General features: G+C 39.8%; 2 protein-coding genes across 3 annotated transcripts; one reads left to right on the forward strand and one right to left on the reverse strand.

Annotated features, from left to right (window-relative positions):
• Positions 1-185: 185 nt before the first annotated feature.
• Positions 186-20508, forward strand: phrf1 (PHD and ring finger domains 1). 2 transcript variants are annotated; one of them, XM_085461403.1, is made up of 19 exons: positions 186-269; positions 1004-1126; positions 1241-1366; positions 2619-2818; positions 4323-4406; positions 4504-4637; positions 6671-6762; positions 7048-7226; positions 7727-7859; positions 7985-8100; positions 8229-8422; positions 9289-9411; positions 11923-12077; positions 13667-15581; positions 15687-16870; positions 17244-17320; positions 17804-17953; positions 18732-18860; positions 18992-20508. In XM_085461403.1, exons 2-19 carry the CDS (start codon positions 1039-1041, stop codon positions 19157-19159), a joined length of 5247 nt encoding a protein of 1748 aa, XP_085317529.1. In that variant the 5' UTR covers positions 186-269; positions 1004-1038; the 3' UTR covers positions 19160-20508. The 2 variants fall into 2 exon arrangements, with proteins under 2 accessions (XP_085317529.1, XP_085317530.1); XM_085461404.1 differs by having other exon boundaries at positions 7048-7211.
• On the reverse strand, positions 20148-25644 carry irf7 (interferon regulatory factor 7). Its single transcript, XM_085461406.1, has 10 exons — positions 25427-25644; positions 25063-25216; positions 24323-24494; positions 24129-24229; positions 23966-24017; positions 23765-23881; positions 23463-23653; positions 23028-23229; positions 22304-22419; positions 20148-21420 (listed from the first exon to the last, which is right to left on the reverse strand). Exons 1-10 carry the CDS (start codon positions 25489-25491, stop codon positions 21232-21234), a joined length of 1359 nt encoding a protein of 452 aa, XP_085317532.1. The 5' UTR covers positions 25492-25644; the 3' UTR covers positions 20148-21231.

Here is a 25644-nt window from a genome sequence, read left to right on the forward strand (position 1 = left end):
AACTTTGACTACTCGTTTTGTCCTAATTAATCTTGCGTGAAATAGCCTACTGTTCAAACGTGTCTTTAAGAAAAACAACAACAACAACAAAAATGAACCTAGTGATCACTAAATATAAGCTGATTTCAAATAAGAGGACACTATCTCTTTAAGAGCCAATTCTTCTGACTGCACGCGGCCATTTCCGTCTCCAACCAGCCGGTGGTGTCAGTCAACAACCCTGGAGACTTCAAACCACTCTGAACATATACCCTACACCTCTGAATAGGGTAGGTCATATATTACTGTTAATTGCTTTAATAGAACGCCACAGTTACATGGGTTAAACGGAGAGTTTGAATAAATTACGGACATACTGAGTGCTTTCAGTAAAGACTTCAAGCCAGCTTGTACTTGACGTTTTCTAATTTTAGCGTCCCAATGCTAGCTAACATGCTACACTGGTGCTAACGTTACTAGCTAGCGGCATTTAAGTACGGTTATACAGAAAATGCTATGTTCTTGTCGCAGCGGATAGCTTTAAAGTGGATGTTTTTATATGTGCTGCTTGCTTATTTTATCTGTGAGAAAAGGAAAAACGCAATGTTTGGTCCCTAGTTTCTTCTTTGTTTACAAATGTAGCTCCTGCAGAGTCCATAGGTTGTCCTTTAGCTACCGGGTGTTAGGAAAGCCTTTTGTATTTGTGTGCAAGCAATTAAAAACCATCAAAAGAGTGAAAATATCGTCTCAGAAATGACTGCATATACAGTGATATGACACTTGTGTCGCTTAAGAAAAGTGATTTGTCACTTCATTCTAGTAATACATCTCTGAGACCATTTTCGATTCCTGATTGGGGCAGAGAGGGGCGGGTGTAAATAACAAAATTCCTTAAGTGCGTAGATTCGCGTATATGTTAACAGCAATACATGATTATCACGATCTATTTCATTAGGGGAAAACAGTTATTACCTTCTTTATTTCTGCATTTGTGTTAAATCTTTGAATTGTTATATTGTATTAGAAAAGTTGCTGCTGATGCTGTTCTGATGGTCAACCATGGATGAAGACGACAGCCAAGATGAGCTGATCAATTGCAGCACATCTCACAGCAGAGGAAAAAGAGCTGCACTGTGGGCCATATCAGGTAGTAGTTTCCCTTGATCGGGAGCCCCACATACTTTAAAGTTTTACTGCATTTTCTGTTTGTTTTATTTTATTTTATTTTTTGTTTTTTTTCCACGTTAACCTTTCCCTTTAGATGACTCTGATGACTCAGACGTGGAGTCTGAGGAGGGAGAATCTGAAAGTGGGGATGAAGAAAAGGATGGCCAAGTAAATGGAGATGAGGAGGAGGAAGAAGAAGAAGGGAATGAAGAAGAGGATGGTAGGAGTGACTCAATATGTATTTTTTGTTGGCTGAACATCTTTGTGATCTGAATCTTATTTTAAGTATCATAAGCATATTTGAGAAGCGAAGTTTGCATACTTAGGACATCTTCTTCTTACCTATATTTGCTTACTTTAAAATCAGCAGTCAGGCTAGTTGATTCATGAAGGTGGTTTTCAATTTGCGAAGTTAACGCAGGGTTTCCTACTCTATCACTGTGTTCACATGGTAAATGGACTGGAGCACTCAAAGCACTTTACACAACTAGTACTTTCACCCATTCATATGAGCACTTTTTTTCTACTGTTTCTAAGTGATTCCTAACTACCATCCACACACATTCATACTCCGATGGATGCATCGGAGAGCAACATGAGATTAATATCCTGCCAAGGACACTTGGCATGCAGACTGGGATCAAACCATCAACCTTCACATGAAAGAAGCGGTTTAGTATCACATGATCAGTTACAAACATGGACAGCATAATGGCATATTTTACAAAGAGAGACTGTAAAATATGAAAGTATGAGTTTAAATGCGTAGTATCACTGCAGTGTGTATATGATAGGAGAAATGCCATATCTTACGTTAAAGAAAAGATGTTTGAATAAGTATTTGCCTTTACCGTATAAGTGCTTTATTGAAAAAGTCTGCTTAGAGCCAGGAAGGAAAGCTGGCCAAAATGCAGACTGTATAATTTAATAGACTGAATGCTATTATTAAGGCATGAAAATTCCAAATTAAAGCCTATTGTTCTCTACTTGAAAATGGTTGACAGATCCCTCTAGGTTTGGGGGAGAGTTGTTTGCCTGGAGCATACAGGTTTAAATATCTTGGGCTCTTGTTTGTAAGTGATGGAAAGTTGGAGAGTGTGGTTGATGGGAAACAGTAATATGAGCACTGTACTGGACCACTGTGGTGAAGAGAGAGCTGAACCAGAAAGTAAAGTTTTTGGTATACTAATTGATCTATGTTCCAACACTCACCTATGTTTATGAGCTTGGGGAAGTGACTGAAAGAACAAGATCCTGGTTACAAGCAGCTGACATGAGTTTCCTGTGTATGTTGGTTGGGCTAAGCCCCCATGACCCAGCTTTGCATAAGTGAAAAGCGTAAAATTTGCTGATAATCAGTAGGAAAAAAGTAAAGAGTTATTTTTTTCCTAAGGATCTGTGCTACTCTGTGCACAACTTTTGTTTTGTTTATGCCAGTTTATGTAGAATATATTTCTGGTAATTTTTATTAGATCTAGAAGAAGAAGAAGAAGATGCTCAGCCGGAAGATGGAGCTTTTGGAGGAACCTCTGCAGACCTTGCAATGATGAGCTCTGATGAGGACGCAGAAAAGTGTCCCATCTGCCTTAACTCTCTCAACAGTCAGCCTGTGGCAACACCAGAGAACTGTGAGCACTACTTCTGTTTCGACTGCATCCTGGAATGGGCCAAGGTGGGTCTGAATTTATGATGTATGAACAAAAGAAAACGTTTACTTATGAAGTGTCTTACATTTTCTAATAATCGCTATTTTCTCTGCAGTTTTATGCTTTTGTGGTAGAATCATAAAGATTTTATTTATCCCCAAGGCGCAATTAGGATACAACAGGGCAGCATGACGTTAAAGATAAGGGCAGGGCATAAACAGGCAATAAGAATGACATAATAAATACACAGAATATACAGTATGTGTGTAAAAATGAGCACAGATGTAAATGGGAGATCAGAGAATGTGTTGTCTTTAACTTGCACTAAAACACAAAAACAACAAAAATAGAGACTTTACACAGTACACAGAGTTTACACTATACACAGTTTTAAAATTGCACAGTTTTAAAATTAAAGTGACTACGTGAATAAATAACCGTAAGTGACTAAAAGTGAATAAAGTGTCAGCAATATAAAAGAGTGTAGAGTAGTTTATGTTTCTGGTGTGGGAAATGGTCTTATCGGCTGGAGTTAAAAAGCAGAGTGGCTTTGGGGACAAAGGTGGCTCTCCTCCTCTTAGTCCTGCAGGAAATGCAGCGGAGGCGCCGCCCAGAGGGGAGCTATTGAAATGTGGGGTGAAGAATGTGAGAGGGGTCATTGATGATTTTGGCTGCCTGTCTAAGTGCCTGTTGGCTGAAAACCTGTGCAAGAGTTCTGACAGGCAGTCCAATGATTTTAGAGCACACTGATGCAGTGTGCTGCAGTCTGTTCCTGTTCTGAAGGCTGAGGGAGTGGAACCAGCAGGTAATGGAGAAGCTCATGATGCTTTCCAGGAAGGCATAGTAAAAAGTCATCATGATGGGTGTGCTGACTTCAAAGGAGTTGAGTTTCCTTAGGAGGTATAGCCGTTGGTGGCACCTCCTCAGAATCTCCTCTGTCTTAGCAGTGAATTTCAGGAGGTTGTCAAAGATGGTTCCCAGGTATTTGTGCTCCTCAACTACCTCCACTGGCTTCCCATGGATGGTGGTGGTGACTGAAGCAGCCAGATCCCTCTGCCTACTGGAGAAGGTCACCACCATCTCTTTGGTTTTGCTCATGTTCAGTTCAAGTTTGGAGCTGTCACACCACTCTACAAACTCCTGAAGAGCGGGCCCGTGGTGTTGTCAGGGGCCTGACAGCAGTGACAGGAGAACTGTGCTGTCAGCATATTTCACCAGGTGACAGTTGGGCTGTGTGGATCTGCAGTCATCGCTGTAGATGAAGAGCAGGGGGGAGAGCACACAGCCCTGGGGGGAGCCAGTGGAGGTGGAACGGAGACCGGAAAGAGAGTTGTTGATCCAAGCTTTCTGAGTCCTGTTGGTCAAAAAGTCCAATATCCACAGGATTAGCTGATCATCCAGGTGAAATTGGGAGGAAAGTTTAGTGGCCAGGATACAAGGCTGCAGAGTGTTGAACGCTGATGAGAAATCAGAGGAAGAGAAAGGTCAGCGGCTCAGTTAGTGTTTGTTTTTTGTTTGTTTCTCCTCCAGAATGCAAACTCGTGTCCTGTCGACCGTATGGCCTTTAACAGTATATACCTCAGGAAATGTTATGGAGGCAAAGTGAAAAAAATGGTGAGTTTGAAACAATTATTAACTCATTTTACTCAAAGTACATTGTGTTATGTTTTCTATTTTCCTACGTGTCTTTATGATTATTGCTGCTTTTTAGATAACTGTGCAAAAGCCTGTGAAGGAAGGGCAAGAGGAAACCGTTAATTTGGACTTGGAGCAGACCAACTGTGAAGTTTGTGGGGGCAGTGACCGAGAGGACCGCCTGCTGCTATGTGACGGCTGTGATGCAGGGTGAAGTTTACATTATCATTTAGGGTTGGGCGTTATGTAGAAATTTTCCAACCGGCAACCGTCAGTCCAACAATCGCCGATGGGTGATATATTCACGCATGCGCAGACGTTTTGATGGGCGGGGCTATGTAAACATCCACGGACTGATTCGCACGTTTACAACACAGAAGTCCAAACATGGACGAACTAGTTTCCAAAAAAACGAAACGCTGTCAGCGTTAAAGCAGCTTAAACGCAGTCATCACCATTAAAATTTTAACATTCTCAACCCATCTGGAGTGCAGAATGAACAAAATTTGGACAAACTGCCGAAATGCGTTGACACAGACATTTCAGGTATTTTGACTCAGTCCGCGCTCCAGATGGGTTAATTGTTAATCGCGTGAGTCATGATGACGGCGCGTTAACGCTGACAGCACTAAAAAAAATATATAATGTCGCCAATTTCGAATTTCTTTGGCTTTAAACCAGATGAAAGAGGTAAATCTAAGGATGTAATTATTATATGTTTATATATAAATATATACAGTGGCCCCTAGAGACAAAGCACGTACAAACTCCAAAACACATTTCTAGCGTTAACTGACCTTCGAAAACAGAGCTACCTAGATCACTTAAATTACACAACTGAAAGCATATGTGTGTTGTTTGTGTATTTATACACAAGCCCTCATATATATATTAAAATAATTTAAAAAAAAGTTCATTTACCTGTTACTACCACACACCAAATCCGGTCGTTGGTACTTCCTGGCTTGTGTAGCCAGTAGGTAACAAAAGCTCAACACTGCGCCTAGCATCCTGGAGCACTTCTGTTGTCTTTTGTACTTGTTTTGGAGTTTTTACGTGCTTTGTCTCTAGGGGCCACTGTAAATATACTTTTATTTATTCACTCCACATAAAATGTAATAAATAAATCATTTAGCTCAGGTGGCAGAGCAGGTCAACCACTAATCAGAAGGTCAGTGTTTTGATCCCAGGCTGCCTCCTGGCTGCATGCCAAATATCCTTGGGCAAGATACTAACCCCATGTTGCCTACTGGTGGTGGTCGGAGGGCCCGGTGGCGCCAGTGTCCGGCAGCCTCGCCTCTGTCAGTGCGCCCCAGGGCAGCTGTGGCTACAATGTAGCTTGCCATCGCCAGTGTGTGAATGTGTGTGTGAATGGGTGAATGACTGAATGTAGTGTGAAGCGCTTTGGGGTCCTTGGGGACTAGAAAAGCGCTATACAAATGCAGGCCATTTACCATTTAATACAAAAACAACTATTCACAGTTCAACTTGTAACTATTTAAATTTTCAGCTTTTTCCTTTTAAACAAATTTAAAGTGAAACAACGCAAAACACTACAAACCACACAACACAATTAAATATAAATTAAAATATGAAAACAAAAAGAACATGCATATTCTCTGTCATATGGGCCTGCATGAATAAACTTTCTGAATCCTTTATCATCCGCAACTGAAAATAGTTGTGGATGATTACTATACCTTTCTAATGTGACGTTGTTGTCCCTGGCTCTCTTTCTGTCTTTCCCTCCTGCTCTGTTTCTGTGCTACTGTGAGTGTAACTACCGCCCCTTCCCCCCTCTTCCCAGCGCAAAGCACAAGGCTTGCATGCGGAGTGAAGCGGACAAAACGTGCGAGAAAGAGGGTGAGAGAAAGGGGGGGGGGGGGAAGGAGCCGGCTTGCGTCGTTCACGTCAAAGATCCGGTTCTAAGAGCCGTTTTGTTCGCGACCGACACATCACTAGAGGAGGGTGCATTTCGCTCACAGATGAAAGAGGGTGGTGTTACAACAGCGCTATTATTATTATTTTTTTCTGTTGACTGCTTCTGTTAGCTCCATAACTATTAGCAAACGTACTTACGGGTAAATAAATAAATAAATAAATCGCCCTTGTAAAAACTGTCGTCGATAGTTGATATATTCGTCCAATCGCTCAACCTACTTATCATTGCTAAATAGCCTTCATATTGTGACTCATGCATATGAATGCTTGCATATTTAACAGTAAGGTGTTTTATTCTATAGATATCACATGGAGTGCCTCACGCCGCCCCTTGACTCTGTTCCTGTAGAGGAATGGTTCTGTCCTGAGTGTGAAGCCAACAACCGTAACTCAAGTAAGCCTTCAAGTTAATGAAGTTCTTTGTGCAGCACGTGATCATTCACTGATAGTAATTAAAAACAAAACCTAAATGTTAATTAAATAAATATACAGTTTTGTACATATACTGAAAAGTATCCCTGTTGGCTTAAATTTTGTTTTATCTTGCTTTTAAAAGTTTATTCTTTGTGTAATTGATGTTTATACATTTAATTTTCTAAAAAAAAAAAAAAGATTTCGGGAAAAAATGCACCCTAATACAGCCTTTCACAAATCAAACTTTAAAATCTCCTTTTATCAGGAGGTTCAGCTGAGGAACTCAGTGATGCTGACAGCCTGCCTTCTACTGCACGTCCTGCCACCAGTCGATCACAAGCCCGTGCTTCAGGCCCCACCAGAGCCATTGCCCGTACCCAGCAGAGTGAGAGGGTCCGAGCCAATGTCAACCGACATCGCATCACACAGGCACGCACGTCGCAGGTTTGGCATGAAGCGTGATGCTTATGTCTTGGCTTATTTTCTAACTCATTACTGTTGCATTCATGCGTTGTTGGATTTTGCAGCTTATTGTGTCAAAGCTTAACAAAGTTATTTGTTCCGCGTAATACATTTATTAATACCATTAAACACTTATTACCTCTACCACGGGGATTATGTGATTGGAGCAGCTTGATTGTTTTTTAGCTGTTAGCAGGATCTATCAAAAAGTCATGGACAGATTTGCTTGAAAATTTTCTGCAAATTTTCAGCCCTGGTGGAGGTATGCAGTCTGGGAATGCTGTTGGTATTGTCATGTATCTGGATAATATACTTTAGTGCTATTGACTGCAAAAAAAAAAAAAGCCATGCATTTTTGACTTTTAAGTGTCTTAAATGCCAACTAATATGTTTTTGCTAAGTAGCATTTAATGTTTGAGAGTCAAGTTTGCAGAACGTTGTGAAAGCAAAGCAGTGGAGTAACGCAACCCTTTTCCCATTAGCTGGCCCCGACATATCTGATACAGTCCACTTGGCTGGATGAAACGATTAATGCTGTGATTGCTGGGCTCAACACAGCTGTATACATACGGGACTTAACACCTCGTTTAGCATCTAGCCGTAAACGCAAAACTGGTAAGTAAGGACATATATGAAGGAATTATTTTAGATAAAAGTACTTGCATGAACAGATGATGAGTGAATAAACTGATGATAAAATGCTTTTTTTCCCTCTCCCCTCTATTTCGTCACCTGTCCAGGAAAGCACAAAAAGGTGAAAAGTAGGAAGACATCTGCTAAAAATGGTAAAGTGTCTAGCACGGGAGTCAAGAGGAGGAAACGAAAAGTAAGGAGGAATAAATCTAGGAGAAGGATGGTAAGTCTATTATCAACATCAAACATTTATATATGTGATTTTAAACATTCTTCATTTTCATTTCAACAATGGAAATTTCTATTGTAGTCCTATGAAAGATTTCAAGAACAACTCTCTTTTCCTGTTAGATGATGAAGAAGGTTGCCACTCCACGAAGCCGTATTGCTAATAGTCTTGGAATTGTAAAGGACAAGAAGAGCTCATCGCTTCCAACAGTTTATAGGCCATCAGAGCACACACTAAGCAATATGCGTGCTGACATAGGAGCTGCATCCCTCTCTATCTATGGAGACCCATTTGATTTGGATCCATTTGTGGATCGGTAAGAGACTCAGCTCTATATACAAAGATTAGAATATCATTAAGTTCATATTTATGTAGTTTCATTTAAAAGTAATCAGCCTTCATATAATTCTATATTTGTTACGTGCAAAGTGAAATATTTCAAGCCTTTCTTTTTATTTATTTTTTCTAAGATCAATCAAAGACAGATTTCTAAGAAAATTATTGTGTCAGTGCAGTGTAGCATGAAAGCTATCAGCTTTTTGTGCTGCTGTGGTGGTTGCTTTAGTAGTAGCCTTTAGCTCATCTGTATTTTTAAAATTGGGTGTTTTCTCATTTTCATAATGGCAGCAAACCATAGATTGTCTCTGGGTTTCAGGAAAGACTGGGTGTCTGGCCCATGACAGCAATGACAGTCAGCAAACCCATTGGTATTTTACCTGTTTGAACAGCAGTTTATTCAAGCTTGAAATTAAATCTTCTAATATTTATCAAACTGTCAATTATAAAAATGAAAAATGAAATGTTTTTGTTTTTTACATATCACAAGTGCAGAATATGTTGAATGTTTAATTTCTTAAATAACTGATGAAAAATACTGATTTTCAAGATTTGAGTAGCACCTGTATGTCTCACTGTTTCACTAAACTTATTCGGTTAGAACTATTAACCCAGATGTATTGATAGCAGTGTTGAATATTCTTACACACAAAAAAAAAAAATACGTAAAATAATTACACCGTAAAGATGTTTTGTTTTTCTGTTATCTAAAAGAGGGTAGTGGTTTATTTTATTGTAACCTGTAATTTTTTGCAGGTCTTGTAAAACAAAGGGGAGTTTGGGAACCACTGTATTAAGCTAACTTTTTTCCTTTTCTTTTTGAACCTATGGTGCCCATTTGACCAGTGAGGAGGATGAACAGCAGGCTCATGTTTCATCGCTACTGGAGGCCAAGAGACGAGGGATCTCCTGCTCAGCGCTTCGCTCTCATCAGCCCGTGGCTCGACCAATCACTGCAAGTCTTTCCAGGTATCATTTCCTGTTTGCCCTGGGACATGGATTAGGTTAAAAACAACTGAAAAGTTGAATAAAGCTTGCAGTATTTGTTTGCTTTGCTCATGCTCAGACATTCATAGTTAATTCATCTGTATAATTATTGTATTAAACAAACTAATTAAATACAGGTAGCTTTAGTTGGATCTGTGCTATTGTGCTAACTGTTGTTTATTAAAATGTAAGCAACATGATTGATGCATCATACGTCGTTTTACTACTACTGCTACTACTGATAAAGTGAGTCATTTTATCAACAACCCCAATTTTATATGGTAAGGCTCATATTGACACTGTGCACGAGAAAATGCTAACTTCCTGGTTTGAGACCGGATGTGGGGTTGTACATTTCCGGTAGCTTTACTTTGCAGTCAATCGCTACTTCGACGATATACTCCAAAATCATGTCCAAAACTCGAAAACGGAAAGATCGCGTTAAGTTACAAAAAGCAGAAGGTGGGAACACTCACCACTGTTGTGTCATAAAAAATCTAATGATCAATTTTGACGTTTAAAGAGTTTAGATCGATCAGTTGTTTATATCACTCAACACAAGCAGAACTGCATTACTGCATGCAGAAGACACATCGTCCACATTCAGAAGTATCTCTGTATAGTGACTGGTCTTATGATTTAAACAGGCAAATGTTCAGCATTCAAACTACAGGTGAAGAATAGTCAAACCAGATGTTTCCCCCATTATGTCGAGATCAGCTAGTCAAGTACACACCTACACAGCATGTTAACAAACCGTGAAAAAAGCCACACAAAAAATGAATGATTGCTGGTAAGGGTTTCTATACATTAGTATTTACGAAGGGTATGTTGTGACTTACCTTAAAAATTACAGCGGTCCCTCGCTAATAACGCGGTTAACCTTTCACCTCGCTGTTTCGCAGATTTTTTAGTGCAAGTTTGCATGCTTATTTTTTTTTTATGTCACATTGTGTCCTGCGTCCTGATCGCTGCAGACGATCTCCTCCGTGACGTCTCTCCTGTCGCTGCATCGATCGCTAGCAGTGTGACTCTGAAGTGCAGTACTGTATGTCCACGAAACGTTTTGCACCATCAAAAAATAAAATTGGCTACTTGATTTCACCTATCGCTGGTTATTTTTAGAACATAACACCCGCTATAAACGAGGGACAGCTGAGAAATATAACATTTGAATCCATTTTCTCTTTTGTCCTGAGGTGCAGGGAAAAAATATCAACAAGTCGATGAACATCATTTACAGATATATTGGGTAACTGCCCTAGACATCTATAGAAATGTAAATCGCCGCTTGATTCATTCATTTGCTTAACTTGTTTTGGACCATAAACCAGGCGCAAATAGGACACCGGAAACAAAGCTCCCCACAGGAGTTTCCGCACCGGAAGTAGCATATGCTAATGTGCACACAGTCAATTATCAGCTCTTTACGTATGTTGGTATGCATATCTTTTTTTTTTCTGTTAATTGTAGAAGTTAATCTACCTAAAAACCATGAGCATAAATACCTTAATTACTATTAAATTACTCCTAAATATGATTTTGAGCCATGTTTAAAACTACACATTCAGTTGGTCACTATGAGAGGAAAAAACATGACTTTCAACATTTTGGTACAGTTCAGGCAGTTAATATCAATGATAGGGGCTTGTAATTGTAAACCTTAGAAATTAAGATGGAAATGGCTGAAAAGGTAAGGAAAAACTTAACCTCAAAAGAATGAATGGCCACACCTGACAGCTACTTTTATGTTGATTGTGGTTTTTGAACATAACATGCAAATGTCTAGAACGATTCACCTCTCTGTCGCATCTGTTGTGACCATTTTTCACCCTTGATTGTAGTTATAGAATATTAAATCTGCTCCAGATAGGAGATGAAAACTTGCCATTTTTTTAAAGCTTGAAATTTCTGGTGAACATTAAAACATATCTATTACCGCGGAAGCACTAGCTGGTAGTCGGGCCGTACGCGTGTCTTAGTGCAGTTGAACATAATCCACAAAGTCCGCTTGTAGTCGAAAAACAAACAGGCAAACATGTATTTCCACAGTTTTGAAATACAGTGATCCATTTGAATGTTCCTGTACACTGCAAACACGGTAAGAAACTGTTTTTCTCCACAGCTAGTTAAAGCCCCTGTAGCTCCATACTGCCCGTCGCGAACGCTCCCCCCGTGCACAGTTACCGTGTGTTAAAGGAACAGTACATAAAAATTAAATAAGGCAAGAAAAAATAAAATTTAACTGTAATCTTACGCTGAACAAATTATAAAGTAAAAACTGAAATTCCCCATTATCTTACACTTATCCTTATCCAAAATGATTCAAATTATTAACAAATATACACTCTGTGCAATCTGAGTAAACTAAGAGATGATTAGAACTTTATCCTATACATTCTGTAATGCACATATGAATCTACAAACGTTACGTTTGATTTATATCCGTAAATACTTCACAAATCTTATTGAAGGTTTGCTATGCTATACCAGGAGGGGTATGGATGTCCACCCATCAGGAGGTGTTGTGGAGGCAGCTCCTGTGCCTGATCTGCTGGGCAGCATCCTATCAGGACAGAGCATGCTCTTGATGGACAGTTCTGATGTTGTCATTAATCGAGATGGTTCGCTTAAAGCTACCAAACCAAGTAGGTGTATGTAATACATTTTTGTGTCACATATCCAGACTATGAAATGCATTTATATTGTGTGTACTTGTATTTTCTAGCTGTGTGCAGTATATCCCACACATTTACATTCGGGGTGCACGCATTTGTTCTTAAATACTACTGTTTATATTTTACTGCAACATTAAGTTATAATTATTTTTTGCCAAGTGAACAGGCAGTTTAGTATCTGCTTCTGCTGTGAGATAGTATACTTTGTTGTTCTTTGCAGCCATGGTGAGCTAGTGGCACATGAACTAGATCTGCCTTAGCTTAATTGCAGTTCTAGTTAGAATAGCCTGATACTAGGGCTGCTCGATTATGGCAAAAATGATAATCACGATTATTTTCACTGAAATTGAGATCACGATTATTTGACGATATTTATTTAACCCTTTAAGACCTACTATAGAACCAAGTCCACCAGAGCTTATATTATTATTTTTTTTTACATGCTGTAGTGCCATTTGTGGGAGCATTTCAAGTTGCTATACATCAATACAACTGTTATAGCCCATATTTTAATAATATGTATGCATTAAGTCCATAGTAACTACATAAATTGCAAAAAAGTGCAATAAACTACAAAAAAAAATTGAAAATCGCTTTTGTTTTGTTTACATATATTTCTACTTGGAGAAATTTAAGAGGTTTATCCCTCAAAACTTTAAATACAATAAAGTTGCAAAAAATAGTTTCCCACCACAGGAAATTTATTTTGAGTGTCTTCATAGTTTTATTTTGGAGATACAGCAATTTTTATATACTGCAGGAAAAACAAAAAACAATCCTATGATGCAAATTTGCAAAGAAAACAGCATGTGCATCATTTCACTGTGGGAAGTGTTACGAACAGCTGATAGGAACGGCAAAGCGTGTTTCTGGAATATTATGTTTTTGTTCCTGCAAGCGCTTTTTATGCAATTTTTGCAAAGCTATATGTGGAACGAAACCGTGACCGAGGACAAGCTGATGGCATAAGATGTAAGTACAACTCCTCTGGTTTCATATGCAAAACAAATTATTGCGCTAGCTTACACGGTTCAGGTTCTACAGGGATTTAAAAATAGTTACGCAAAACGGAGCGTGCTGCTCTGACCGGCTTTAAAGGGTTAACAATGACTTTAAAAAATAATATAAAATAGTGTGCAACACCACTGAAGTTTTTTTTTTTTTTAAACTCTCTTTTCAACCAACGGCAGTCACTCTCCAAATAACTTCTGCTTAGCTTTCCGAGCTTCCCTCGGGTCCTCTTAATCAGCGGTCTCCAACCTTTTTTGCGCCACGGACCGGTTTATGCCCGACAATATTTTCACGGACCGGCCTTTAAGGTGTCGCGGATAAATGAGGGAGGGGCTAATAATCGGCTCAGTCATTTTTAATGATCGTTGAATGCCCAGATCGTAATCGTGATTAAAATTCGATTAATTGAGCAGCCCTACCTGATACCTCATAGCAGAGGTCCATATTTTAAAAAAGTACCATGATAAACCTTAAGATGCTTAAATTTAATTTTAGCAAGAAAACTAAAGTTTGTTTGTTTTTGTTTTTTTTCCTTTCTTCTGTTACAGTGATGCCATCTCCATTAATACCTGGCAGTAGAAAAAGCAGTAGCTCTGGAGATGCAAACAGCCCAGGGATGTCAGCAGGTCTAGGAGACACTTCTGTGTCTGTGAACTACAACAGAGATCAACCAGGGCCCTCCTGCTCCTCTGTGAGCACACCATTGTCCCAGAGCTCAACTCGGTTACCTCCTTTAGCAGCTTCTTCAACTAGCCACACACAAACACCTCTCCATTCTGATCTCAGAGGGCATCCAGGTTTGCATCCACCTCGTCCAAACAGACCCACACCCTCTAATCACCGTGTAAGCAATGGATTTGGAGTCCCTAGGGAAGGCTTGTCATCTGTCTGTCCAACTGCAGAGTCAAGCTCCAAAAGCAAGGGAATGATCCCATCACAAAGCCAATCTAAAAAGGCACCTACAAAACCCATGTGGGTAGATGTGTCAGAACTTCCTAGAATACCAAAAATAAAAAGGGAAAGTAGTGGCATGACAAATGATGGCACTAGTCAAGATGGCAGTCATGAAGTTAGTAGCAGCAGGGGTCAGGGTAGGAGATCCACCCCTAATAATAATGGTTATGGCATGCCTGAAACGGGCATGAATAATCTTTCTGGGGACAAAGGAAGGCAGCAAAGTGTAGACCGGCAAAGGGGCCAGGCTGATGGTCAGGCCCCAAGGCACAGGCCTGATGGAGGTAGCTCATCTTCAGCTTTCTCTAATTCATTCTCTTCATCCTCGTCCGCTGGGTGTCCTGCCGGCCAGCCACGATATGCCTCCTCCTCATCGTCATCATCGTCATCATCGTCGTCATCATCAGTGAGCTTCCGCATCAAGTCTAGTGGGAACCCATGGCAATCAAGGCGGCTAGGCATTGCATCATCCTCTTCTAGTGTAGGCACCTTCCAGGAACACTGGAGGAAAAAGGATGATGAAGCTAAAAAGAGACAATTGGACAGGGATAAACAAATGCTTTTGGCATCACGTAGTCTGGGTAGTAAGGAGCAAGATAATATATATGATCCCTTTAATCCTACTCTGTCAGATTCAAGCAGCTCAGGTGACGAAACGGAGGGCACAAGCCCAGATGGCACTTCTCAGTATGTAACACTTGACAGGAAGCCTCCTAGTCTAAGTAACAATGAGACTATAATGCAAAATGAGCAGGACCTGGTACAGGTGAAGACTGAAACATCAGAGATTGAGGTCACACAGGAAGGACCAGGGATAGCTCAGGAAACCACATCTGGGGCCAGACTCTTGGAGGACATTGTAAAGGTTGAAAATGAATCAAGACTATCAGGCATAAAGACTGAAGAACAAACTGTATCACTTGACAAAGTCAAGAAAGAACCTTGTGAAAATGCAGGTGAATCTGAAATCAGTGGTGACAGATTTTTTAATTCAGAGACCACAGACACCACACCGCCTGCTGATCAAACTCTGGATCTTGTAAAGACTGAGAGAGAGACTCAAGAGGCAAAGAGTGGACAACGTGCTGGAACTCCCAGCAGATCTCTCTCAAAGGATAAGGAAGATTCATCAGTGGATAACTCTACAACTGTCAAGAGGAAACAAAAGGAAGAAACTAAATCACATGTTATGTCATGCTCAAAGTCCCCTTCAAGAGATTTGGACTATACGAAGAAAAGCTCCAAAGCTTTGAAGGAGCAGTCCTCCAGTGGATCTGAGACAGACAGAGGCAGGAGAGGAGATCAGCATGGTTCAGGCCATGTCACAAAGCAAAAAGAAGTAGACCGTGAGGAGAAAGAAAGGAGTTCCAGGCAATCACGGTCTAGAGAGAGGAATAGGGCACACTCAAGCTCAGACAGTTCTCAACCCAATTCCCCTGATAGGACTCACAGAAAGAGACGGCGGTCCAGGTCACGATCAAAAGATGAAAGGAGAAGGTGGCGATCCAGGTAAATATATAACAGTTTTTCAAATATACTTTATACTAATTAGGCAGTGATGCTGTGTTTTATTTTGACCTTCACTGGAATGATTTATAATTGTGGACATTTTAGGTCTGCTTCCAGCTCCAGCAGTAGAGACCATTCAACAAGGAAGAAGCATAAACGAAGGAGCAAGGAGAGAAGTGATGACAAAGAGAGGGACCACGAAAGACGACGAGTTTCAAAAGACAAAAGACGTGGTCGGTCTCGGTCAAAGTCCCAGTCCAATTCACGTTCCAGGTCCAGAACCCGATCTAGATCAAAGGACCGTAAGCACGGTCGGTCAAAATCCCGGTCCAGATCCAGGGAGAGGAGGAGAGAACACAGCAAACATTTGTCTCTCTCTTCAAGAGACAAGGTGGAGTCACGATCTAAAGAGAAGAGGAGAAACAGGTCTAGATCCAGTTCAAGAGAGAAAAGGAAAGAAGAAAGATCATCCAAAAGCTCACACCAAACTTCTCTTTCATCCTCTAAAGATGCAAAGAGGTTGCAAGACAAGAAAAAAGAGAAAGATGTTTCTCAAAGCTACAGTAAAGATGAAAAAGTTGAAGCCAATCTGAATAAAAAGGAGGGTCCATCCTGTTCTTTCACCTCTAAAGTAAAAAAGCCGGACAAAGTCCTCAGTGCAGAGAGCCAGTTCAAAACTACAGAAAGTACAAAAGAAGCAAAGGATAGAAAAGAAATTAAGAAAGAAAAACAGGCATCGGTTGGCATGTTTGAAGATAATCCTATTAGTATATCGATTAAGAAAGAGGAAACAGACACTTGTTCTTTGGCAGTAAGCAAAGAGGATATCGAAGTCCCCATTAAGACCGAGACTTGCGAAATTCCAATTGTTAAATCAGAGCAAGTCTGTGTATCCAGCTTACCCCCCGATACTTCCTTTTCTACGCTGACCCCGCCTGTTGCAGACGAAAGCCACCAGGACACAGTCTCTGAGACTCAGCCGTTGGCCGTGGCCAAACATCAAAACACTGAATTGACTGTCCCTGTAAAACTGGAAGTTCAGCAGCCTTCAGACTCTGATGATGACTTTAATATTGATGTGATGCTAGACACCTTGGATTACGTGAAATCTGAGCACACAGAGAGTAGTGGTGCAGCTGTCGTACAAGAGAAAGAAGTGGTGGCCGGGAAGAATGAGGTACAGCAGATATCAACAAAAGCAGGAGCAAAAACATCCAAAACACAAGTGAAGCGTGTTACCTGGAATATACAGGAGCCTGAGGGTCCGCAACCAGAGAAGTCTGCGAGCAGTAAGTGGTATATTGTTACTTTACTATATCATGCTAACTAATGTGTTTTTATTTAAGTCACTTCATTATTTTTAAATGCCTTTAGAAGTGATTGCTGTTCAATATAGCCTGGATACAACTGTTCCCTATAAACTGAAAACTCAAGCTTCAAACTGCTCTGAACACTGTTTCTAGCAGCTTTTTCTAGTCTTTAAGCAAAGACTTTTAATATGTAAATAAATAATATTATTTTTTTAATTTTTTTTACCATAAGACATGCAGAACTAATGTTTTACAGTACAAGTATAAAGATGTGCCGAGATCCGAGGTGTGTTGTGTATCTTATGTTGCTAATTGTGTGTTTTTGTGCTTTCCTTTTCGCCCCCTTGCACAGAACTTGCTCTATATAAACTGAAGCTAAAGCAGGAAGGGGCTCGCAGACCTTCTTTGACAGTCCAGGCATCCAGTCAGGTAGGTCTGAGCTACTTGCCACTGCAGTATTTACCAGATATTTTTTGCATGTGCTATTTCTTATGTAATGGCAATATTCGTAGGAAGGTGGCAGTGTTTATCCAGAAGAAGCAAGTTTGGTGTTTTTATAGAGACATGTGATAGAAAGTGAAACTGATACCAAAGCAGTTTCAGAGTAACTGAAAGTAGAACTGTGCATGTAAGCAGTACTTATAAACTGTGTCCCCATACAAGTATCTGTAAGAGACACAACAGTATTGTTTTAGACCCATCAGTATTAGTAATTATTTGTATAGACACACAATAAAACACAGGTTGTTAAGTATAGGACAAATGTGTACAAATTGAATTTTAAATAATTGTGCATTTGGAGAGTGACTTGATTTTAAATTCATGACCACAATTTTCTGTGTGTTTATATGATGGAATATTTTGAATTTTTGTAGGTGGTGGTCACTGTATAATCTCCCTTGACTTTTACAGGATATTACTGCAGCTGTTAGTGACCCCTCCAAGAAGTGTGCTGATGGTCTTCTCAGTACTTCCTCTAAATCTGATGGTCTTCATTCTGGGGAGTTATCGGCCACTGCACAAGGAGAGGCAGAAGAAGGAGATTTATCAAGGAAAGACAAGGTGAATAGAAATGCATTTTCAGCTTAAATAAATATTTGATTATAACTTTTACCTTCATGTTATGCCCCTGCAGACTGAATTTGTTGGTTGTTTTTTTTTTGGGGGGGGGGGCTGGTCTGGGCCATTCCCATTAACTTTATCCCAGGAAGGCTGTATGGGAATTTTTTCAGATAACTGAGATACATGGATGAACTATCCATCCATCCATTCGCGTCCGCTTATCCTTTTCAGGGTCGCGGGGGGCACTGGAGCCTATCCCAGCTGTCATAGGGCGAGAGGCAGGGTACACCCTGGACAGGTCGCCAGTCTGTCGCAGGGCCAACACACAAAGACAGACAACCATTCGCACTCACATTCACTCGCACATTCACAACTGTAATTATTAAAAAAGTGCCCAACAAAATGAAAGGAAGACATGGTAGCCTTTTATTTGCAGGAAATGTCAACGTTCAGCTTCACCTTATGTTGTGCAAAATCACTTCTCTGGCCAGCCCCCCAAATTCGAAAGAGAGAGAAAGATTGTGACACCATGCTTCATGTTTGGGCTTGCTTGGATAACACTTTGGAAAATGTGTGAAAATTAATTGCACAAATGTTCCATGCTGCAGGGAACATTTGTGCAATTAATTTTCACACATTTTCCTATACTGAAGAACGAATTTGTCAAAGAATTTGAAGTTCGAATGAAAGCAAAAGCATGCACAAATGTTAGTTTCAAAATGAACGTGTGGAAAAAATTATGTCACTGCATGAATTATGATTCTATTTCTCCTAACAGTATTTGAAAAAACTGCACATGCAAGAGAGAGCGATAGAAGAAGTTAAGCTAGCTATCAAACCTTTCTACCAAAGGAGAGATATCAACAAGGATGAATACAAGGAGATTCTTCGCAAAGCTGTCCAGAAGGTGGGTTAGAAAAATATGATGATGATGAAATTCTTTTTAATTCTTTATTTGCTTAAACAGTTTTTTTTTAAGGTGTGACTCAGGAGTTTCTCAGTGTCTCTTTTAACAATTTGAAATGATCTTTTTCTCAGGTGTGCCACAGCAAGAGTGGAGAAATCAACCCAGTGAAAGTTGGAAATCTGGTTAAGGCATATGTGGACAAATATAAACATGCTAGGAAACATAAAAAGGGAGACGATTTAGGAAAAGCCCCAGACACCCAGGCTGAAGCAGCCAAAACCTCTGACAGTCCACGATGAGGCAGGAACTATAGGCAGGGACAACTACACCCACAATATTCACTTCATATTCATATATTATGCTATATTATTCTATGTCCTAGAATTGGGCGTGATCACACTCTAAACATACCAAGTGCAAAAGGTCAACCAACCTTTGCTCACAGTTTCAAAATGGAACATTTTCTATAATGTTGAGATTTCTATCCTTATGGTATTTTGAACACAACCTTTATTCATTGATGACTTGAACAGTACCTATTGGTGTCTCTTGCCAAGAACTATTCTCCGTTTGTAACACAGCTGAGAAACTTAATGGGAGACTTTGAGAGTGTGCCTTAAAGAGGCAAAACTCAAAGACCATCCCATAGAGGTAAAAACCGGGTAGCTTTCTCCACCGGCATATCACTGGTAGGATACAATGTGGCGTGGCGTTTGAATTTTCTATGTATTTCTTTTGTTTGTTTGTTTGAGAGGGAAGGGGTATTTATCATAGGCAAAACTCAATTTGTCAGACGAGAAGCGGGAAAATATGAAGAATATGCATATTTAAGAAAATTACATGTTAAGAGAGCACATGGTTATGCAATTTTTGTAGAAAATTTATCAGTAGACTTAAAAATAATTTTAGGTTTGGTTGTAAATATAATATATAGATTTGATACATTCACCTGTATGTTCCTTTCATCCGTGTTGCCTGTTGCGAATGATTGACATAAATTTGTTTTAGTTCAAGTTGACTGTTTAATGTTTTAAATTTAGCGCTTCTTTTCATATTCATATTTCTAATATCCATGTCTAATGAACTCAGTTCAGCATAATGCAGGTGAATTTGGAGTGAATAGTCATATTCACTGTTCTCCTTTGCTGTAGCTTCAGCTCCTTTTAAACCCATAATTTTTTTAAAAGAACCAGAGAATATTAGTTTTTTGTGCCAAAGGAGTAAAATGAATACAAGATCCATAGGTGAGATTTCATTTGTTTCAGTATTATGTTTTTAGACAAGGGATACAATTCCATAGTAAATAATATAGCTTTTACTCAGGAGTGAGGGCAACACATTTCTCAGTGGCAAAGGTGGAAAACCCCAGTTATTTTTGCAAAGAATGTGGTGCAAATTGCCACTCTGTTATCTCTACTAGTTTGTCGACTGTAAACACTGATTAATTAGGTTGCTGGACCTGCCTTGTACAACTTCCTTGTCATTATCTTTAATTGTGCTGTATAAAGCCAGGAACTTGGAATGGAAGAATTTAACAAATAGGTGCTCATGTTATCTGAATGTATGTGGGTTTTTTTTCTCTATTTACTTGATCAGTCCAGGTGTTTCTACAGGGAAACATCAAATAATAAATCACTGATGACAAAGAGATGTTTGTCTTAGTTTATTTCAAGTACTCACTTACAGTCTGTCCTGTTTTTTACAGTTGTGTTTTAGGGATTTTTCAACATTAGCAGTTTTATTTTATTTTAAAATTTTATTAACACAGTCTTAGCTTTACACGAAACTATACCAAGTTTAAAATAATCTATTTTAGATTTTACATAACCCTTTGTGCATAACTCATATACAGCAAAGGGTATGGAAATGGCAGTTTATTCAGTATAAAAAGTGCAAGATGAAAAGAAGAATAGCTGGTCAGTTTCTCATATATAGCCAGTGGCAGTATGACACAAAAATATTACTATACACATACATCATTATCTTCAAACATACACACAGTAGTTCTATAAATATGTAATCAGTAATATAAACTTAGCTTGTCAGAATGGATTTACCATTATAATAAGCATTCATTTCATTTAATATAGAATGATATCAGTTTAACAATACATTAGATGAAAGACAATTGGACAGTTCTAAAGCGATTTTTAAACTGAGGTTAGTAATGTAACAGTACAGCAGTAGATGGGGCATTTCCCCTCATGTAGTGAAAAGCAGGCACATGGCAGTATTGGCAGCTATAACACAATCACATTCAGCTGCTGAGCGGCCAACTTTTTAGCTGATTCAGAACCTAGTGTAGAATGTGTCCCATTACCCCATAGGAAATTAAAGTGGTTTCAAATAAAAGTCAGTGAAAGATCAAATTTCAAATCTGGTTCGGGAAAAGTGCAGCATCCCGCATCGGGTCTTCAGCTGTTAGCAAGGGAAAGCAGGAGCTGATGAGATCATAGAGGCTGTTATGTGAGATCTGTAGGCTGACGTTGGAGCTGTAAAGAGACGACGCTCCCTCCATCTGGGCAATCTCATGAAGATGTCGACAGATTAAAGGTACCACCTGCAGAAATGGAGAGAAAGATTTACGGTAAAGTTGCATAACTGCTGATGACAAAGTAACCATTGAAAGTGACGGCTGATGATAAGCAACAATAGTTAAAGGAAAAACATGTCCTACTTGGCAAGTCGACATTCAACATTCTTTGTCCAGTATATCCACTATCCCTCCTCGGCACGTCTAAACTATTGCCTCTAACGTTCTGTCACCAAACCTCTTCTAACTATAACTATACTATGCACCCTTCTGCTTTTATGCAATTAAGCTTACATTTGATTTAAACTTGTATATACACTTTATTTCTATATATAATTTTTTTTCATATCAATGATTGGTTCTTTTGCTACTGAAAGTGCTGGATACATTTTTCTATGCAGATGAAACCCACTGAAACAATTGGGGTAGTTAAACTACAAGCATACCATGAAGCGAGAAAGGTCTGGATGACCAGGATAACTTATGCTAATAAACAACCTAATTACTATAAGGTCTGACTGGTCATATTCCATTATGCACAGAGCACCTTTAGTCTAGTCTTCTTCACTGTTACCTGTCATTCGGCCCCTGCATGGTCTTATCTGCAATTACTGGATTCCCCAACACGCCAGTTGTTTTATTATTATATTGTGTGTAGTCTGTTTTAAATCCTCTTCCCTCTAACTTTAACTGGTTGAGGCAGTTGGCAGCCCACACCAGGTGGCAGCCAAAAGCCAAGTGTTGCCAGGTGTTTCCTCAAAGGGAATTTTGGGGTTATTTTTGTTCAGTCTCTGTCTTACAGTGCAAGTACCCAGCTGTGCTTTTTTCATGAATTATTGCTAAGAAAATAAAACAAAATTGAATTAAATCGAATAACTGAGGTGAAGCAGGGCTCGGGGGATGGTGTTACCTTCACTACAATAAGCTTCTTCTCCAGCGGTTTTCCATCTGGAAACTTCTCTCCAAAGCACATGGTGATGGTGTATTCAGGAGATCTACCATTGTTCTCCTTAAACTGTTTCAATTCTGAAACAAATTCAGGGGGAGTCATTTATTTCAGGATGAAATCCATTTTTACTTCAGTAGTCTAAGGAGCTTGAAAAGAAAAGTGTCTTCTTTAAGTTGCTTTAAGACGTTTCACCTGTCATCCGAGAAGCTTCTTCAGTTCTAAGGTCAAATGGTGGAGAGTCCCAGATTTAAGCCCTACGGGAGTGTCCCCCCAGGAGGAACAATGGACCCCCTAATGATCCTCTACCTAATCACATGAGCCAAGGCGTGAAAATGGGTGTAGGTCACAATCAGCCAAGTTTTCGGTTGAACTCATTATGAAACCAAGCGCCACCCTATCATGTGATTTCCAGAGGTCAGAAGGCCCAGGATGTGAGTGGGCATTAAGGCGCCTGGGAAGGGATCTCAAAACTGGATTATGGATGGCAGTTGGTGCCGTGAGCCACCACCTCTGTTTGAAAAGAGGTGTTGGCTTACGAGGTGAAACGTCTTCAAGCAACTCAAAGAAGCCCAGACGCTTTTCTTTCCAAGCTCCTTAGACTATGATGACCTAGATGACTAAGAACCTTCACAGACAGTATATGGTGTATATACAAATATATAAATGAGCAAAGATCTACACCTACCATTCACAAACTTTTCAAAATTAAGGAGCTCCACCATGGTGTTTTGGGGAAGCTTTGCTGGCTCTGCATTAGCCAAACTAGGGTCACTGGTGCTGGCAAACACATGGCATCTATCCTGCCTCCAGGCATAAATACCAGTTTCTCGCACTTCCAAGAATAGACCTCTCTGGATGCTATTAAGTATGCGGTTGGTGTATTCAATCTGGTAATAAGAAGGTTGTGGTGAGTAAAACATGAAAATGCTTCATCACACAGCAGTATACTGTACCTAAAATTAGGGGTAAAATCCATCTGTCCTATTCTAAAGTCAAATTTTATTTATCACATCAGAATCTGTCAGCTTCATGCTTGAAGTAACATAAAAAATAATTTCTAGTGTCTGCTTGGATGGTACAACTGTGTAAAACATGCATCTAGCTAATGCAATGATTATACCTGTTTGTGGTCCAGCAGACCATCAGTGGAGGGGAAGCAGAGTTTGAATGTGTCATACTCAAGGGCCTCTGAGTTGTAGTGAAGCTGCAGTTTGGGAGTGTTCAAAGTCATCTTTACCATTTCTTTTTTCCTGTAGTGGATGGATACCTCTAGGTCAAATAGCCCCAGCTGAGGTACTGGTGCAGGAGTTACTGTACAAAACAAAACAGTTAATAGACAACAGATCCCTCCTTCTTGGGTAACTATGTACACATATTTTTAGTAAACCTTTCATCTAGGAAGATAAATTTGTATAAACATACCTCCATAACAGGTTTGCTGAACTGGTAAAAGCTGTTGGTTGTTTCCGGCTGCTACAGGATAGCTTTCAGTTGCGGGTGGATTTTGCTGGCCATAGTTCTCTGTCCACAGTTGCTCCTCTGTTTTGACAGTAAAATCATTTTAAACTACAATTAACCTCCATTATAAACCACAGAAAACCAAATGCAATCGACAAACTTTACCTGTTGGCTGGCTGCCAAGACCCAAGGCCATCAAATCGTTAACCAGATCATGCTGTTTATTGGGGAGAGGCAGTGAAACTGTTAATTTTTAGACAGAAGCACAAAGACAAGTGAGATTACACCAACAAAGAGAAGTGAAAGTGTGCTTTATGTGATGCTGAACCTCATTTGCTGAAAGGAGGTACTCTGTGGAAGAGCTGTATATATCTGGTATAATGTCATTGCCCTCCCAAGGGTCGCGTGTTGCCAGACCGTCTTGGTTTTCTTCAGGGAAAGATGAAAGATCAGCGTTATTTATACATTCAAACTCGGAACAGTTTTACCCCAGAATCTTGGCCTAAGTGACAATTAGCTTACGTGCAGTGTTGATAATCTCATAGACTTTATGTGGGTCATCAGAATTCTTGGAGTTATCTTTTACCATCTTGAAGCGCACAGAGAGGTTGTTCAGAGCACAGCGGAAGTTGGTTTTCCACCTGGCTTTGTCATTAGGGAACTCATTAATTTTCCCACTTGCTACTGCCCAGGCCTATGGAGGAACGCCGAGAGGTGTAAACATAATGACAGCCGGGTAGAAAATTCAGACTTACTATACATTTTATGAGATAATTACACACATTAGACTTCACATGCACCTCCTAATTGTTTTACACACTATTTGCATTTCACATCTAAGAAGAAGTGGCTGTTTATGAAAGATTTAGACACTTGGCTGAAATCTGTAGAATTCCTTTAATAATACTGGCACCAGCGAATAATTGTGCTCTAAGTATGAAAACAAGCTGTGGTTTTGCACATCAAATGTATCAAAAACATTAGTACAGGATTTCTTTGACTCAAGATCAAGTGTCACTACTAGAGATGGTATGCCATAACTGCCTCTGGGAACAGCTGCAACAAGCCAAACAACTCCAGCCTGATAGTAACAATAACACGACAAAACTATTTTTGGAACTATTTAAAGCACACGCTTAGTTTGTAAGTCGCTTACTCATGAATGTAGTAGCTTATTATTTCAGTAAAAATGTCAACATAGTCATTTTAAGCCTTTTATCTGATCGCACGGATAACAAAGGTTAATCTGGCAATAAACTCACCCGGAAGATTTTACTGTCCTCGTCACTGCAGTCTTTTCTGGAGTTGTGCTTCCAGGGGACTCTGAACTTGTTTGTTGCAACATAGCACAGGCCAGCATACTGGCCCGTTTCCACCTGCTCTAATAGCCAGTTGGAGAACTGAGGTTTTGGGAAGCTGAAGGGAAACGCGACAGGTCAGTGCTGTTCTACAGCGACAACAACCGTGAATAAAGAGACGGCTTATGAGCGCACAAGGGGAAATCTAAAGACATTCAAAAAGAAACTCCTAAATCTGGAAGCTGCAGATTTATTCTACAGCAATAAACCGCAGTAATATTAACTATTAAATGTGCAAGGGAGAAAAACAAGACGGGTTTCTTCTTACCTTTGCATTTCACCGATTCTCTGTAAAGCCGTCGGTCTGATTTTTCCGAACACGTCTTCTAACATTTATACTCCGATTATAAGTCCCTCCTTCAGAGGGTGGAAGCATCACCGGCGTGGGATTTTCGAGGCACGGGTGGCTGAGAGTGTTTGCTTCTTACAGAGAAATTGCAAGACAGCCTCGGCGACCGGATGTAATGGGCGTGTTAGTGGGTTTGT

The sequence above is a fragment of the Copadichromis virginalis genome, linkage group LG7, assembly GCF_057382275.1.
Source record: "Copadichromis virginalis isolate Kocher_CV1m ecotype Utaka linkage group LG7, C_Virginalis_male_GT1.1, whole genome shotgun sequence".
Classification (NCBI taxonomy): domain Eukaryota; kingdom Metazoa; phylum Chordata; class Actinopteri; order Cichliformes; family Cichlidae; genus Copadichromis; species Copadichromis virginalis.